Source organism: Erinaceus europaeus, chromosome 7 (assembly GCF_950295315.1).
Source record: "Erinaceus europaeus chromosome 7, mEriEur2.1, whole genome shotgun sequence".
NCBI classification, from domain to species: Eukaryota; Metazoa; Chordata; class Mammalia; order Eulipotyphla; family Erinaceidae; genus Erinaceus; species Erinaceus europaeus.
This window is the reverse complement of record NC_080168.1, coordinates 132,860,795-132,877,586: the sequence shown is the minus strand read 5'-3', so window position 1 is coordinate 132,877,586 and position 16,792 is coordinate 132,860,795. Positions and strand designations below refer to the sequence as shown.

The window sequence follows — 16,792 nt, the reverse complement described above, 5'->3', positions numbered from 1 at the left end:
CCCTTTGCTGAGGAAATTCTGGCTCTTATAAGCCTTTTGTTGTCACTAGGATGCAGTTCACATTTCCCTAGCTGGTGTTTTAAGCATTTAATGAAACAACACTCTCCAGAGGCCTGCTGTATTGTGATGCATTCCTGCGCAGTTGGAGTCAGTTTCTAAAGCTGGCCACTGCCTGGGGACTCAGAAAGAACCAGTCCTGTGCTATTGTCCTCGGGATGATGGACAGCTTCACTGCTCTGCCTCCCTTGTAGTCTATAGTAAAATGAACAGTGATGGGGGTGCTTCAACCCTGGGCTTGCCTTGTGCTTGAAAAGTTGTGGATACTCATAAATGTCAATGGCATTTAGGAGACAGTAGGAACTGGAGCTTGATTGTATGTGTGTATGTCTCTAGTACTGTAGGCTAAGTACAAGGGAGCTATGGGAAGGAGAGAACAAGACAAGCAAAATCACAGAAAAGGGAGCAAGCAGGGACTAACGCAGGCCTGTATGGCCAGAGAGATAGCTCACTAGGTAGGGATCCTGCCTTACTAGCTTCCCGGCCTGGGCTCAAGCCCTGGCACCGCGTGGGAAAAGTTCTGTGGTGTTGCGGTGTCTCTCTTCCTGTCTTTGTCTCCGTGTCTATCTGAGAAGAAGAAGGTGGCCTGGGCATGGTAAAAATCACACATGCAGGAGGCTATACCCCCCCTCCCCCATAGTAGAACCTGTCACCCGTTGCCAAGATTTGGGTTCTCAGTGCTGCTGTTAAATTGCAAGTAAGACTCTGGAATACAATAACTGATGCCATGATAGTATGCATATTCTCTTTCAGATTTACCAAAAATCTATCCCCTGACAAGATCAATCTAAGTACCCTTAAAGGAGAAGGTGAACTGAAAAATCTGGAGTTGGATGAAGAGGTCCTGCAGAATATGCTGGATCTGCCAACATGGCTTGCCATCAACAGGGTGTTTTGTAACAAAGCCTCTATCAGGGTGAGACTGCCATACCTGTACAAAGCACCTAAGCGTCTTCATTTTTTTAATTGTATCTTTTCTTTTTAAAATATGTTTATTTATTTAGGGGCCGGGTGGTAGCACAACGGGTTAAGTGCATATGGTGCGAAGCGCAAGGACCAACGAAAGGATCCTGATTCAAGCCCTCGGCTCCCCACCTGCAGGGAGGTTGCTTCACAGGCGGTGAAGCAGGTCTGCAGATGTTTGTCTTTCTCTTCCCCTCTCTGTCTTCCTCTACTTGCTCTATTTCTCTCTGTCCTATCCAACTACAACAACAGCAATACCAATGTCAACAACAAAGTCACAGCAATGGCAACAAAAATGGGAAAAATGGTCTCTAGGAACAGTGATTCCTAGTGCAGGTAGTAAGCCCCAGCGATAACCCCGGAGGCAAATATATATATATAATTGGATAGAGACAGAGAGAAATTGAGAAAGGAGAGGGAGATAGGGAGAGAGACAGAGAGACACCTACAGCCCTGCTTCACCACTCATGAAGCTTTCTCCCTGCAGGTGGGGACTGGGGGCTTGAACCCGGGTCTTTGCACACTGAAACGTGTGTACTTAACCAGGTACGCCACTTCCTGGCCCCCTTTTCTTTTAAGTCAGTTTGTTTTAGATGATTCTATAAAGAAGTATTGATATAATAGAAATGATTTTTGTTCAAATAATTGTCTATATGTATGCCATGTGAATTTTAATTTATGAGATACCATTAGTTTATAATTTTTTTCTTTCTTTTTTTTATTTATTTAAAAAAGGAGACATTAACAAAACCATAGGATAGGAGGGTACAACTCCACACAATTCCCACCACCAGATCTCTATATCCCATCCCCTCCCCTGATAGCTTTACCATTCTTTATGCTTCTGGGAGTATGGACCCAAGGTCATTGTGGCTTGTAGAAGGTGGAAGGTCTGGCTTCTGTAATTGCTTCCCCGCTGAACATGGGCGTTGACTGGTCGGTCCATACTCCCAGTCTGCCTCTCTCTTTACCTAGTAGGGTGGGTCTCTGGGGAAGCAGAGCTCCAGGACACATTGGTGGGGTCTTCTTTCCAAAAGAAGTCTGGGTTGGCATCATGTTAGCATCTGGAACCTGGTGGCTGACAAGAGAGCTAACATACAAAGCCAAACAAATTGTTGAATAATTATAGTTTATAAATTTTAATTTTTGCTAAAATTTTAAGTTTATTGACATGTAAATCAAAGCATTAATAGCTTCTGATTATCAGAATATTAAATTTGGCATGTATTCAGAGAGATTAAAAAAATATTTAATGAGAGAAGGAGAGAGGGTCTATAATATCACCGTGTGATGTGGGGACTGAATCAGGAGTAAATACCCAGTGCATCTCCATTGGCCGCCTCCCACATAGCATTTAGTATCAGATGAGCTGCTTTAACTTTATAACAAGTAAATGTGTCTTTCAGATAACCATATAAGGAATCTTATTCTGTACATTACACTCCTTATTTGGAATTGTGTCCTTTTCATTTTTTCTTTTTTTTTTTAAACTTTTAAATTTTTTTTCCTTTTTGTTGCCCGTCATTGTCATTATTACTGTTGTTACTGCTGTCATTATTATTAGATAGGACAGAGATAAATCGAGAGAGGAGGGGAAGACAGAGGGGGATTGAAAGACAGACACCTGCAGACCTACTTCACTGCCTGTGAAGTGACCTCCCCTGCAGGTGGGGAGCCGGGGCTCCAACTGGGATTCTTATGCTGGTCCTTGTGCTTTGAGCCACGTGTGCTTAACCTGCTGTGCCACCTCCTGGCTCCCTTTTCTTTTTTCTTTTCTTTTTTAAAAATTATTATTATTTATCTTCCCTTTTGTTGCCCTGGCTGTTTTTTTATTGTTGTAGTTATTGTTATTGTTGATGTCGTCATTGTTGGATAGGACAGAGAGAAATGGAGAGAGGAGGGGAAGACGGGGAGAGAAAGACAGACACCTGCAGACCTGCTTCACCGCCTGTGAAGCGACTCCCCTGCAGGTGGGGAGCCGGGGGCTCGAACTGGGACCCTTATGCCGGTCCTTGCGCTTTGCGCCACATGTGCTTAACCCGCTGCGCTACCACCTGCCCCCTCCTTTTTATTGGGGGTGGTGGTGGTTAATGGTTTACAGTGCGGGGTTATTGACATGTGGGCACAATCTTTCATCTCCCTGTGTAAGTTCTCTCACCCACAGCCTAGGGCTTTTCACATCATCCTGCACTGGGACTCCAAGCTTCTCTTCAGTCCCTTCCTTCCCCAGAGTCCTTCCTTTGTTTGATGCAAAACACCAGGCCCAGTCCACCTTTCACTTGTATTCTCCTTCCCTGTCTCTAAGTCCCGCTCTAAGTGAGCTCATATGGTATTTGCCTTCTTCTTTTTTTTTAATTATCTCACTTTACATGATGCCTTCAGGTCCATCCAAGATGACACAAAGAAGGTGTTCATCACTTTTAACAGCTAATTTTGATGATTTTAAAGTTTGCTATGTATTTTATTTCTACTTATTTAAACTGTTATTTTTACTTACTCTAGTCTTGTCTATCATTTCCAGCTCTGAAAAAGTAGACTTAGTTTGAGAATCTACACAGTCAAAATTTTGCATACTAATTTGTCACATGAAACTTGGGTTCCAAGGAAAAGATTGTGGGAAAGTTCCTATAATCCTTAGATGGTCGTCTTTAATTTATGTTCTACCCTCTAGAAACCCGAATACTGCAAAGACATGACATTTCTAGTGTTATGTCTATTAGAATAATATTTCCTTGATGTTATCTATGATCTCTAAGTGGCTTAGCTATGCTTTTGCTTTGTCTTAAATAGCTATAGAAAATTAATCAGCCCCACCTGCGGGGGAAAGCTTCATGAGTGAAGTAAGGCTACAGGTGTCTCTCTGTCTTTTTCCCTCTCTATCTCCCATTCCCATCTCAATTTCTCTCTGTCTCTATCCAGTAATAAATAATAAAGTAAATAAAAAAAATAATCAACATTCTATACTCAGACAAACTTAAATGAACAGATCACTGATTATCTTTTATTTGGAGACCTTGGTTTAAATTATAAAATTAAAATGTATTTAAGGACTAGAAAAAGGAACTTACGAATCTGAACCTGTTATTCAAAATGATGTCTAAGAAAATACAGTTGGTTGCATTTCCTTATATAAAGTGGGTTTGTGTGATTCTAAAAGATGGATTACTTGGTTTATTAGTTTTTTTTAATATTTATTTTATTTATTCCCTTTTGTTGCCCTTTTTTTATTGTTGTAGTTATTATTGTTGTTGGACAGGACAGAGAGAAATGGAGAGAGGAGGGGAAGACAGAGAGGAGGAGAGAAAGACAGACACCTGCAGACCTGCTTCACCGCCTGTGAAGTGACTCCCCTGCAGGTGGGGAGCCGGGTTCGAACCGGGATCCTTATGCCGGTTCTTGTGCTTTGCGCCACCTGCGCTTAACCCGCTGCGCTACAGCCCGGTTCCCGGTTTATTAGTTTTAATTTAAAAAGTTATCTGATATAGTTTTCTGTTACCATGTTAAGAGAGCATCTTCATTGATTACTGTTTTGCATTTTTTTTGAAGTGAATCTTTTTAAAGAAAAACATTCTTGTTTGTAGATTCCCTGGACAAAGCTGAAAACACATCCCATATGTTTGGTAAGTTCTGGATTTCCTCAGAAATAAACACATATTTCCCATGTGCTGTTAATATTAATCTTTTGTTTTACAGAAACATAACCATCTGGATTTTCCACTAGTTAGCTTTCACTTTATTTTGTAAGATACTTTGTTTTCAGGAGTTGGGCGGTAGCGCAGCAGGTTAAGTGCATGTGGCACAAAGTGCAAGGACCAGCGTAAGGATTCCGGTTCGAGCCCCTGGCTCCTCACCTGCAGAGGAGTCGCTTCACAAGCGGTGAAGCAGGTCTGCAGGTGTCTTTCTTTCTCTTCCCCTTTCTGTCTTCCCCTCCTATCTCCATTTCTCTTTGGTTTATCTAACAACGATGACAACAAAAATAACTACAACAATAAAAAAACAACTAGGGGGGTCGGGCGGTGGCGCAGTGGGTTAAGCGCATGTGGCGCAAAGCGCAGGGACCGGCTTAAGGATCCCGGTTCGAGCCCCCGGCTCCCCACCTGCAGGGGAGTCGCTTCACGGGCGGTGAAGCAGGTCTGCAGGTGTCTTTCTCTCCCCCCCTCTCTCTGTCTTCCCCGCCTCTCTCCATTTCTCTCTGTCCTATCCAACAACAAAGCAACGTCAACAATGGCAATAATAACCGCAACGAGGCTGCAACAACTAGGGCAACAAAAAGGGGGAAAAATGGCCTCCAGGAGCGGTGGATTCATGGTGCAGGCACCGAGCCCAGCTATAACCCTGGAGGGAAAAAAAACAAAACAAAAAAAACAACTAGGACAACAAAAGGGAATAAATAATTTTTTTTTAAAGGGCCTTTGATGTTTATCAGGTCTAGAATGTTGTGTTGGTGGCATCATTTAACTCTTTATTGGCATACTGTGAGATTCACATCTACTACCATTGGCTTTCTCTTTTTGTGCTCTTGCTGACGTAGTAAATTGAGCAATGTGTTCTCTAGTGCACTTTGCTGTATAAGGAAAATGGAAGAAAATTGATCTCTTGGTCAGTTATTGATTGATTCACTTCATAGACATTTGTCCATATGCTTTGTGCCTTGAGGAAATTTACATTAAAATATTTTTATTTATTTTTAATATTTTATTTATTGGTTTTAATGAGAGAGAGAGAGAGAGACACCAAAGTACTGCTCTGCTCTGGAGCATAGTGGTGCTAGGGACTGAATATGGGACATCAGAGCCTCAGGCAGGAAAGTCTTTTGCCGAATCTTTTTGCTGTCTCCTCTCCCTGTAAAGCTACTTTTTTTTAAACATTTCTTTTTTTTAAATTTTAGTTTTTATAGTTATTTATTTTCCCTTTTGTTGTCCTTGTTGTTTTTCATTGTTGTTGTTGTTATTGATGTTGTTATTGATGTTGTTGTTGTTGGATAGGACAGAGAGAAATGTAGAGAGGAGGGGAACATGGGGAGAGAAAGGTAGACACCTGCAGACCTGCTTCACCGCCTGTAAAGCTACTTGCCTACAGGTGGGGAGCCGGGGACTCGAACCAGGATCCTTATGCTGGTCCTTGCACTTTGTGCCACATGCGCTTAATCCACTGCACTACTGCCCAACTCCTTTAAAGTTACATTTTTATAGAGTACTGTCAGTGAGCAAGTGAACAAACAGTACAGTTTCCGATAACAAATGCTACATTAAAATAGGGATTAAAGAATTATTGGAGTGGGGCTAGGTGGTGGTGTGTGGGTACACCTGGTTACGCACACATGTTACATTATGCAAGGAGGGAAGCTCAGTGCTGTGGTACCTGTCTGTCTACCCAAAAATGTTGCCTTGGAGTGGTGACACCCCAGTGACCTTAGTAAATAAATAAAATGACTCTACTTGCATATTGTTTAATTTGAATCCAAAGGGGGAAAAAGACATATACACACACCCCTCAGTTCTAGAACTTCAGTGCTCCAGGCTGACTTTTTCAGATAGAAAGAAGACAGAATTTCCTTTATTGCAGTAGGGGCCAGCTTCAAATTTGGGTTGTACACATGTTAAAGCAGTACACCAAGGGACTTAAACATATCTTTATAAAATAACTAGCTGTATACATTCTGAATGTATCCTTACTAGTCCTTGGATAAAGTCATAATGGAAATGAGAACATGTGAAGAACCACGAGCACCCAATGGCCCTTCACCAATCGCAACTGTTTCTGGACAAAGGTAAGCAGTTTCTAGTGATCTAGATGACTAGCAAGGGATTCTTTCCTTCCTGTGGTCAGCTCTGTTACCTGTGGTAAGGGGACTTCAGAGCCTCTGTGTCAGTCATCTCTCCCATTAAACAGTCTACAGTTTTAGTATATAGGTTGTAAAAGTAGTAGAATTTTAGCCTCTTTTACCCATATTTCTTTGCTTAATATTAAATAATAATGATCACCCGTAGGCATAGTAGTAGTAGGAACTGGAAGTATAAGAAACTTAGCCTTTTTTTTTTTTTGCCCCCATTTCCTGTGCAGCAGTTTCTTGAGTGCCTGGGGAACATGTATTCTGGCATGGTGCAGCAGTATCTGTGTTCCCTCAGGTACTTCCTGTCATTTCTGACCTCAACAATTCTCCCTCTAGAACTATGGACCCCCCCAATTGTTTTTTTCAGATTTTATTAATGAGAAAAATAGGAATTGAGAGAGAGAAAGAGACAAACATCACTCTGGTACATGTGCTGCCAGGGGTTGAACTGGGGACCTCTTGCTTGAGAGCCCAATGCTTTATCCACTGCTCTCCTCCTAGACCACGGACACAGAATTCTTTTTTGGGTTGCTGAAGGACTCAGTTTCGTGCTTCGTAACTTCTTTCTGCTGAGACATGGACTGTAGCCTGGTCTATCCATACTCCCAGACAGACCTGTCCTGTTCATACTCTTTCCCTAGTACCTACTATGTTAGGGCTCTGGAGAGATGAGGTTTTTGGACATTTCAACATGTGGTCATCTGCAGGGAAGCCAGGGTGGGGTCATGTCAGCATCTGGGACTTCATGGCTGAAAGGTCGTATGGTATACAAATATTCAGTAAATGAAGGGCCAAAGTATAGGATCAGAGCCAGTGAGAGATAAGAAACTCAGGATGAGAGGAAGATAGGAAGATAGGATGCCTGTTTAGGTATAAACATTCCTAGGAGACCAGGACTCCAACAATCTTTGATTGAGCTATTACTATAAAGGCAAGCTTGAGAAATATTTGGGAGGATGGCATTAGAGTAGAGTGTAGGACTTGAGAACTGGATTAAGGCAGAAAGTGGCTCCTGTATTGAAATTATTTATGTGTGTGGGCTTTTTTTTTTTTTTTTTTTTTTTTGCCTCCGGGGTTATTGCTGGAGCTCAGTGCCTGCACTATGAATCCACTGCTCCTGGAGGCCTTTTTTCCCCCCATTTATGTTGCCCTTGTTGTTATTATTGTTATTGTTGTTATTGCTGTTGTTGGATAGGACAGAGAGAAATTGAGAGAGGAGGGGAAGACAGAGAGGGAGAGAGAAAGACAGACACCTGCAGACCTGCTTCACCACTTGTAAATTGAACCCTGCAGGTGGGGAGCCAGGGGGCTTGAACCGGGATCCATATGCTGGTCCTTGCACTTCATGCCATGTGCGCTTAACCCTCTGTGCTACTGCCTGGCCTATATATATATATATATATATATATATATATATATATATATATATATATATATGTAGTTAACAGTACCACATCAATCTGACCTGGGGCCCATGTCTGTTGATATTTAACAAGGAGCCTGTATGACCTCCAGGTCTCTGTCAGTTTAAGCTCACACTGTGGTCACAGCTGGGGCCATGTCCACATGTGGCGTGAGCATCTTTCCTCAAGAGGCAGAGAAGAGTGACCCAGCCTCCCTTTGGAGAGTGGGGCTCTCTTTACCAATGTTACTTTTCAGTGAGGACAAAGTTCTGAGAGGCCCATGATAGGGCAGAGAAACAACCCCCAATGGAAGTGGCCAGTGATGGCAAGACAGAAAGATCTCCTGCAGGTCTCGGCCCATAATATATATGAGGGGGCTGGAAAATTCTATGACTATGACTGCAGGTGATGAGGTGGCCTGTCACTGGCCAAAATAGCCAAACTAGGGAAGCCTCTCTCATCCAGTTTCTGTAGTCTATCCTCTATCTAATAAGCTTAAACTTTCTCCCAGTTGCTAAGGCCTTGAAGGCCATTTGTTACATAGTAACTGAATAACTATCACATATTCTGCTGGACTTGAGTCTAAGCTAGTGTATCTGTGGAGTTCAGACTTAAATTAAGAAAGAATTACATAAGTTTTCATGAGTCTATGTTAACCTCAAGGTTTTTATTGTTAGCTTGTTTGATAGTTACAATAAAGGGTATCTTAGGGACAACAACTGCCTTTTGCCTGCTGTACATTTGTGAGAATGCTTTCCATCAGTTGTCAAGGTATATACCAAAGGTTGCAGGTGGTAATCATGTTAAGATTCTGTGAGATTAAAATTGGAATAGTAAACTTTATTTACTACTTGGTATGCAGCTAGTTTAATAACTAGAGAATAGGCTGAAAGAAGTAAGGGTAGATAGTTTTATAGAGGTCCACTAAGCCCACATGACATTATATAACACCTACAACCAGGCTGCATTTTTATATTAACAAAATGTGCCTTTTAAAATAAGAATACTAATACTGCAGCCTGTGAGGTGATGCAGTGGATGTTGGGCTGTTAGGCACACGGTCCCATGATTATGGTTTGGTTCTCTCTCCCCACCTCATAAACAAACAGGTAAATAATCTTTAAAAAAAAAAGAATAAATAATTTGGTAGTTTTTGTTTTTCTGTGAGAAAATCAATACCTGCCAACACCCATGTTCAGCAGGGAAGCAATTATAAAAGCCAGACCTTCCACCTTCTGCAGCCCATAATGACCCTGGGTCCATACTCCCACAGGGATAAAGAATAGGAAAGCTATCAGGGAAGGGAATGGGATACAGAGTTTTGGTGGTGGGAATTGTGTGGAATTCTACCCCTCTTACCCTATGGTCTTGTCAGTGTTTTCCATTTTATAAATAAAAATTATAAGAAAAAATAATAAAAAAGTTTCCCCCTTGCGATTTTGTTTTGTTTTTACTCTCAATAAATGACATTTTGTTTTGCTTCATCTACTCAGTGAGTATGGCTTTGCTGAAAAAGTAGTAGAAGGGATTACCGTCTCTGTAAATTCCATTGTGATCCGAATTGGAGCAAAAGCCTTCAATGCTTCCTTTGAGCTTTCCCAGCTCCGGATCTATAGTGTGAATGAAAACTGGGAGCATGGAGATTTAAAGTCTACTCGTATTCAAGATCCACAGAGGGGAGAGGTAAAAGATTTCTTCCTTTTTGTCTAAAAAATGCTTTAGTCTCTCTGATTCTTAAGATGTTTGATATAATTGTGTTATATATGTATCTAGAGTCATAACACGACTAGATTTTTCTCTTTAATATACCTCAGATACATTGAAAATATACATGTATACTTTAAAAAATATTCCCTTTCGTTACCCTTTTTTATTGTTGTAGTTATTATTGTTACTGATGTTGGATAGGGCAGAGAGAAATGGAGAGAGGAGGGGGAGACAGGGGAGAGAAAGACAGACACCTGCAGACCTGCTTCACCACTCACAAAGCTTTCCCCCTGCAGCTGGGGACAGGGGACTTGAACCCGGATCCTTGAATATTTTTTTGTATTTATTTATTTTCCCTTTTGTTGCCCTTGTTGTTTAACATTGATGTCGTTGTTGTTGGACAGGACAGAGAGAAACGGAGAGAGGAGGGGAAGACAGAGAGGGGGAGAGAAAGATAGGCACCTGCAGACCTGCTTCACTGCTTGTGAAGTGACTCCCCTGCAGGTGGGGAGCCGGGGGCTCGAACCGGGATCCTTATGCCAGGTCCTTGCACTTTGTGCCATGTGTGCTTAGCCCGCTGCGCTACCGCCCAACTCCCGCATATTGAAAATTTACAGTAGTTTTTAATTCAAGAGGTAATGAATCCTTTTTTAAAAAATAAAAGCATGATGAATATGTCTAGAATGTATATGAAAATTAGTGGAGAAGGACTTTTATTTATCCTTTAATAAATCCTAATTTTTCCTTATTCTATTTTGCATGAACTAATACAATGAGTATCTGTGTTCTCCTTAGGTTTTGACATTTAAAGAAATAAATTGGCAAATGATTCGAATAGAAGCAGATGCTACTCAAAGTTCACATCTGGAAATTATGTGTGCTCCTGTTCGGTTGATAACAAACCAGTCAAAAATCAGAGTCACTCTTAAAAGAAGGGTAAGTTACAGGGTTCCCTTTTGATTTATGTGATAACTGTGAGAATTGGCATGAAATTTTAAGTAAATTTTAGGTGAAGTCTGTGTATCTTAAGACAAGATGGAAAATGGGCTCATGAGATAACTCCCTTGGAAGGCGCCTGCTTTGCCATGCAGGCGACACAGTCTCAAGCCCCCGGCATTCCAAGCTGCCCCAGTATCGACCCATCTTCCTCAGGTGTAGCAGAGAGTATGTTGTCCATCCTCCTCTTGGAGGATGGAACATTCTCTACCATTGTTGATCCATGTTTAAGGCAAGGTCCTATGGGGAGCCCACAAAGGGTTCTATTTTGTTGTTCATCATTAAGGTATTCCAGTCTCTTGCCCTTATTAAGCTTTTGAAGTCCTTGCTTTGCTGAGGTTTGCTTTGGAGTGAGTGAGAACTGTAATAGGAAGTAGGTGAGGAGGGTATCTAAGTCTAATTAGATACTATTTCATTAGAAACTTTTTTATTTTTTTAAAGTAAATATAAAATTGTGTTTTGTATCATTTGACATAAGTAACTGTACTTAATCAAGTTGAAAAATAATTTCCAGCATATAATTCCTTATTGTAAATTTTCTGAAGTGTGAAATGTGTTTAAATTATATAGTGTATATACATTTATTATAGTATTTGGTGATTAAAGGATCTTCACTTAGTTCTGTTAATAATTTAAAAATATTTTAAAGTACAAATACATTTTGTATTTGATTCTTGACTTAATTTTATAATTTTTTTTTTTTCCTAATAGTTAAAGGATTGCAATGTCATAGCAACAAAGTTAGTTCTGATACTGGATGATTTATTGTGGGTTTTGACGGATTCCCAGTTGAAGGCAATGGTACAATATGCAAAATCTCTCAGTGAAGCTATAGAAAAATCCACAGAACAAAGAAAGAGTATGGCTCCTGAACCCTCACAGGTATGCTGTTAAGTGAATAGGAGGAAGTTTGCTTTGTTTCTGAATGGTTTAAAAATCAGAATGGCTCATTCAGAAAGTCATTTATTGGGCACTACTAGACAGTAGCTCATGGCTGCAGAGATAGCATGCTGTTGATGCATAGAGCCTTTCTTTTTTTTTATTTTATGTTTTTATTATTTTTTATTTATTTAAGAAAGGAGACATTAACAAAATCATAGGATGGGGGGTACAACTCCACACAATTCCCCGCACCCAATCTCCATATCCCATCCCCTCCACAATAGCTTTCCCATTCTCTATCCCTCTGGGAGCATGGACCCAGGGTCATTGTGGGTAGCAGAAGGTGGAAGGTTTGGCTTCTGTACTTGGCTTCTGTACATGTCCCTGCTGAACATGGGCGTTGACTGGTTGATCCATACGCCAAGTCTGCCTCTCTCTTTCCCTAGAAGGGTGGGTCTCTGGGGAAGCTGAGCTCCAGGACGCATTGGTGGGGTCTTCAGTCCAGGGAAGCCTGGCCAGCATCCTGCTGGCATCTGGAACCTGAGTGATGAAGCTGAAGGGTTGTCTTTCCACACCTGAAGTCTCTGGACACAGTCTGAAGTGAATCATTCTGGGGTGGCACTCGTTGCATTGATTAGGTTGCAATCAGTGGATGCAGTCCAACGCTTGACGTCTCGTCACCCAATCTGGTCCCCTATGCCTACACTGAACTTCTCTGTTCCAGACTCTCAAAGCAAAAGTGTGCAATAGTACACAGTGACTCAATAAGTGCAGCAAGAAGAAAGTAGAAAGACCTAAAAATGACAACATAAAACACTTAGTATTTTCTACTTAGACCTAGATACTCTCCTCGCCTACTTCCTTTTTTTTTTTTTTTTTAAATTTTTTATTTAAGAAAGGATTAATGAACAAAAACATAAGGTAGGAGGGGTACAACTCCACACAATTCCCACCACCCAATCCCCATAACCCACCCCCTCCCATGATAGCTTTCCCATTCTCTAGCCCTCTGGGAGCATGGACCCAGGGTCGTTGAGGGTTGCAGAAGGTAGAAGGTCTGGCTTCTGTAATTGCTTCCCCGCTGAACATGGGCGTTGACTGGTTGGTCCATACTCCCAGTCTGCCTCTCTCTTTCCCTAGTAAGGTGTGTCTCTGGGGAAGCTGAGCTCCAGGACACATTGGTGGGGTCTTCAATCCAGGGAAGCCTAGCCAGCGTCCTGGTGGCATCTGGAACCTGGTGATTGAAAAGAGAGTTAACATATGAAGCCAAACAATTTGTTGAGCAATCATGGAAACCAAGCTTGGAATAGTGGAGAGGAAGTGTTAGGGAGGTACTCACTGCAAACTCTAGTGTACTTCTACTTTCAGGTATATATTTTGCAGTAGTTTATGGATACGTGTGCACATAAGCTCTCTCTCACAGAAACTGGTGTATATCTAGGTTATGGGACTTTGTTAGAAAGTGAACTACCTGAAATGAAATTAGAGTGTACTATAAAAGGAAAGGTCTCACCTGAGTAATGAAGCTGAAGGGTTGTCATTCCGCACGTGAAGTCTCTGGACACAGTCTGAGGTGAAGCATGTTGAGGTGGCAGTCGTTGCTTTGGTTAGGTTGTGATCGGCGGATGCAATATTATTTGGTTTGGATTGGGAGATGCATACAGGAAAGTGGGCCCTATCCAAGGGTTCCAGGGAAGTAGGGGCTCTATAGTGAAGATGTGAGGTTCCTGCTGTCTTAGGGTTCAAAAAGACAATCGATAGTTAATATTATCATCACATTATTTGTTAATTGGGTTAACTTTGAAAAGTCCCTTTGTTATGGTTTGCTGTACAGTATCCAGTATCTTGTATATAGCTGTGCTATTGGATGCTTCTAATCTACTTGGTCTAGGCTTTTGAGAGAGTCCGCATATCAAATACATAGCCTATATATTAAAAAGATTCAGTTTGTCTTTTGAGAAACTTTGAGACATACAATTGATTTCCCCCTCTCATATTAATTAGCTACTGATTTATATGTCTACATTTTTCTAGGAGTGTACATACACACCATTCCCACCACCAAAAGACTGTGACCCATCCCTCCCACCCACTCCCACCCCCCACTGGCCCAGGAAGCTACATGTCTACCCCTCACCACTGGGTTTTTACTTTGGTGCCCTACTTATAATTTGATCAGGTCCTGCTTTTAGTTTCCCTTTCAGATCTTCTTAGTCAGCTTCTGTTGATGAGTGGGATCATCCCATACTCATCTTTATCTTTCTGACTTAGTTCACTTAACATAATTCCTTCTAGTTCTGTCCAAGATGGGTCAGAGAAGGTGGGTTCATTGTTTTTGATAGCTGCATAGTATTCCATTGTGTATATATACCACAGCTTTCTCAGCCACTCATCTGTTGTTGGGCACCTGGGTTGCTTCCAGGTTTTAGCTATTATGAATTGTGCTGCTATGAACATAGGAGTACACACCTCTTTTTGGTTGGGTGTTATGGAGTCCTTGGGGTATAACCCCAGGAGAGGAATTACTGGGTCATATGGAAGGTCCATGTCTAGCCTTCTGAGAGTTTTCCAGACTGCTCTCCACAGAGGCTGTACCAATTTACATTCCCACCAGCAATGTAAAAGGGTTCCTCTGTCCCCACATCCTCTCCAACATTTGTTGCTGCTGTCCTTTTTGATGTATGCCATTCTTACAGGAGTGAGGTGGTATCATAGTGTTGTCTTAATTTGCATTTCTCTGACAATCAGTGACCGAGCAGTTTTTCATGTGTTTGTTAGCCTTTTGGATCTCCTCTGTGGTGAATGTTTTGTTCATTTCCTCTGCCCATTTTTGGATGGGGTCATTTGCTTTTTTGTTGCTAAGTTTGCTGAGCTCTTTATATATTTTGGTGATTAATTTCTTGTCTGATGTCTGGCATGTGAAGATCTTCTCCCATTCTGTGAGGGGTCTCTCTGTTTAATAGTTTCTTTGGATGTGCAGAAGTGTTTCAATTTGATGTAGTCCCATTGGTTTGTTTCTGCTTTAGTCTTCCTTGCAATTGGGTTTGATTCATCAAAGATGTTCTTGAGGTGTATGTGGGAAAGTGTTTTACCAATGTTTTCCTCTAAGTATTTGATTGTTTCTGGTCTGACATCTAGGTCTTTGATCCATTTGGAGTTGATTTTTGTTTCTGGTGAAATAAAGTGGTTCAGTTTCATTCTTCTGCATGTTTCAACCCAGTTTTCCCAGCACCATTTATTGAAGAGAGCCTCCTTTTTCCATTTAATCCTTTGGGCCCCCTTATCAAAGATTAGATGCCCATAGGTGTTGGGATTTACTTCTGGGCTTTCAATTCTGTTCCACTGGTCTGTGTGCCTATTTTTGTTCCAGTACCATGCTGTTTTGATGATGATGGCTTTATAATATTGTTTAAGGTCTGGGAGTGTGATGCCTCCATTTCTGTTTCTTTTCCTCAAGATGCTTTTGGCAATTCTAGGTGTTTTCAGCTTCCAGATATATGATTGTAATGTTTGTTCTATTCTCTTAAAGAAGCTTGGTGGAACTTTGATGGGTATTGCATTAAATTTGTATATGGCTCTGGGGAGAATATTCATTTTGATGATATTTATCCTTCCAATCCATGAGCATGGGATATCTTTCCATTTCTTGGTATCAGTTTCTATCTCCTTGAGTAGCGACTCATAGTTTTCAGTATACAAGTCTTTCACTTCTTTGGTCAACTTTATTCCTAGGTATTTGATTGATTTTGCTGAAACAGTAAATGGGAGTGATTTCTGGATGTCTTCTTCTTCAGATTTAGTGTTTGCATAAAGAAATGCCACTGATTTTTGTACATTGATTTTGTAGCCTGATACCTTGCTATATTGCCTAATAACTTCCAGTAATTTTCTACTGGATTCTTTAGGTCTTTCTATGTATACTATCATATCATCTGCAAATAGTGAGAGCTTGACTTCTTCCCTTCCAATCTGTATCCCTTTGATTTCTTTCTCTTGCCTGATTGCTATGGCAAGAACTTCCAATACTATGTTGAAGAGTAACGGTGACAGTGGACAGCCCTGTCTAGTCCCCGATCTGAGGGGGAATGCTTTCAGCTTCTGTCCCTTGAGTATGATGTTGGCTGTAGGTTTGCAATATATAGACTCCACTATCTTGAGGAATTTCCCATCTTTTCCCATTTTTTGTAGAGTTTTGAGCATGAATGGGTGTTGGATTTTGTCAAAGGCTTTCTCTGCATCTATTGAGATAATCATGTGGTTTTTGGCTTTGCTTTTATTGATGTGGTGAATGACATTGATTGACTTACGGATGTTGAACCAGCCTTGCATTCCTGGGATGAATCCCACTTGGTCATGATGAACAATCTTTTTGATGTGTTGTTGTATCCGGTTGGCCAAGATCTTGTTTAATATTTTGGCATCTATGTTCATCAGAGATATTGGTCTGTAGTTTTCCTTTTTTGTCTGTCCCTATCAACTTTTGGTATCAGGGTGATGTTGGCTTCATAAAAGGTGGAAGGGAGTATTCCTGTTTCTTCAATCTTATGGAATAGCTTAAGAAGTATGGGTATTAACTGTTTCCTGAAAGTTTTGTAGAATTCATTTGTGAAGCCATCTGGTCCAGGACTTTTGTTGTTGGGGAGATTCTTAATAATGGTTTCAATTTCTTTATCTGTGATTGGTGCATTTAGATTTTGTAGTTCTTCTTGGTTCAGTTTTGGAAGTGCATAGGTTTCTAGGAATTGTTCCATTTCTTCCAGATTCTCTAGCTTGGTGGTATATAGTTCTTTATAGAAGTTTCGCAGGATTCTCTGGATTTCTGTGGTGTCAGTTGTGATATCTCCTGCATCCTTTACAATTCTATTAATTTGAGTCTTCTCTCTTTTTTGTTTGGTGAGTCTGGCTAGGAGTTTGTCAATTTTGTTTAATCTTTCAAAGAGCCAACATTTGG

The 16,792-nt window shown here is 41.0% G+C and overlaps 1 protein-coding gene across 3 annotated transcripts in view; it reads left to right on the top strand.

Moving 5' to 3' along the window:
* BLTP3B (bridge-like lipid transfer protein family member 3B) overlaps positions 1-16,792 on the top strand; it is a 98,295-nt gene that overhangs the window by 38,097 nt on the left and 43,406 nt on the right. For 2 of the 3 annotated variants that reach the window (XM_060195596.1, XM_060195597.1), the window contains exons 2-7: positions 811-973; positions 4,602-4,640; positions 6,699-6,790; positions 9,750-9,939; positions 10,759-10,899; positions 11,671-11,841. In XM_060195596.1, the coding sequence (XP_060051579.1) occupies positions 811-973; positions 4,602-4,640; positions 6,699-6,790; positions 9,750-9,939; positions 10,759-10,899; positions 11,671-11,841 (796 nt within the window). Of the gene's footprint in view, positions 1-791; positions 974-4,601; positions 4,641-6,698; positions 6,791-9,749; positions 9,940-10,758; positions 10,900-11,670; positions 11,842-16,792 lie in introns of all 3 variants that reach the window. The other variant, XM_060195598.1, reaches the window with a different exon arrangement.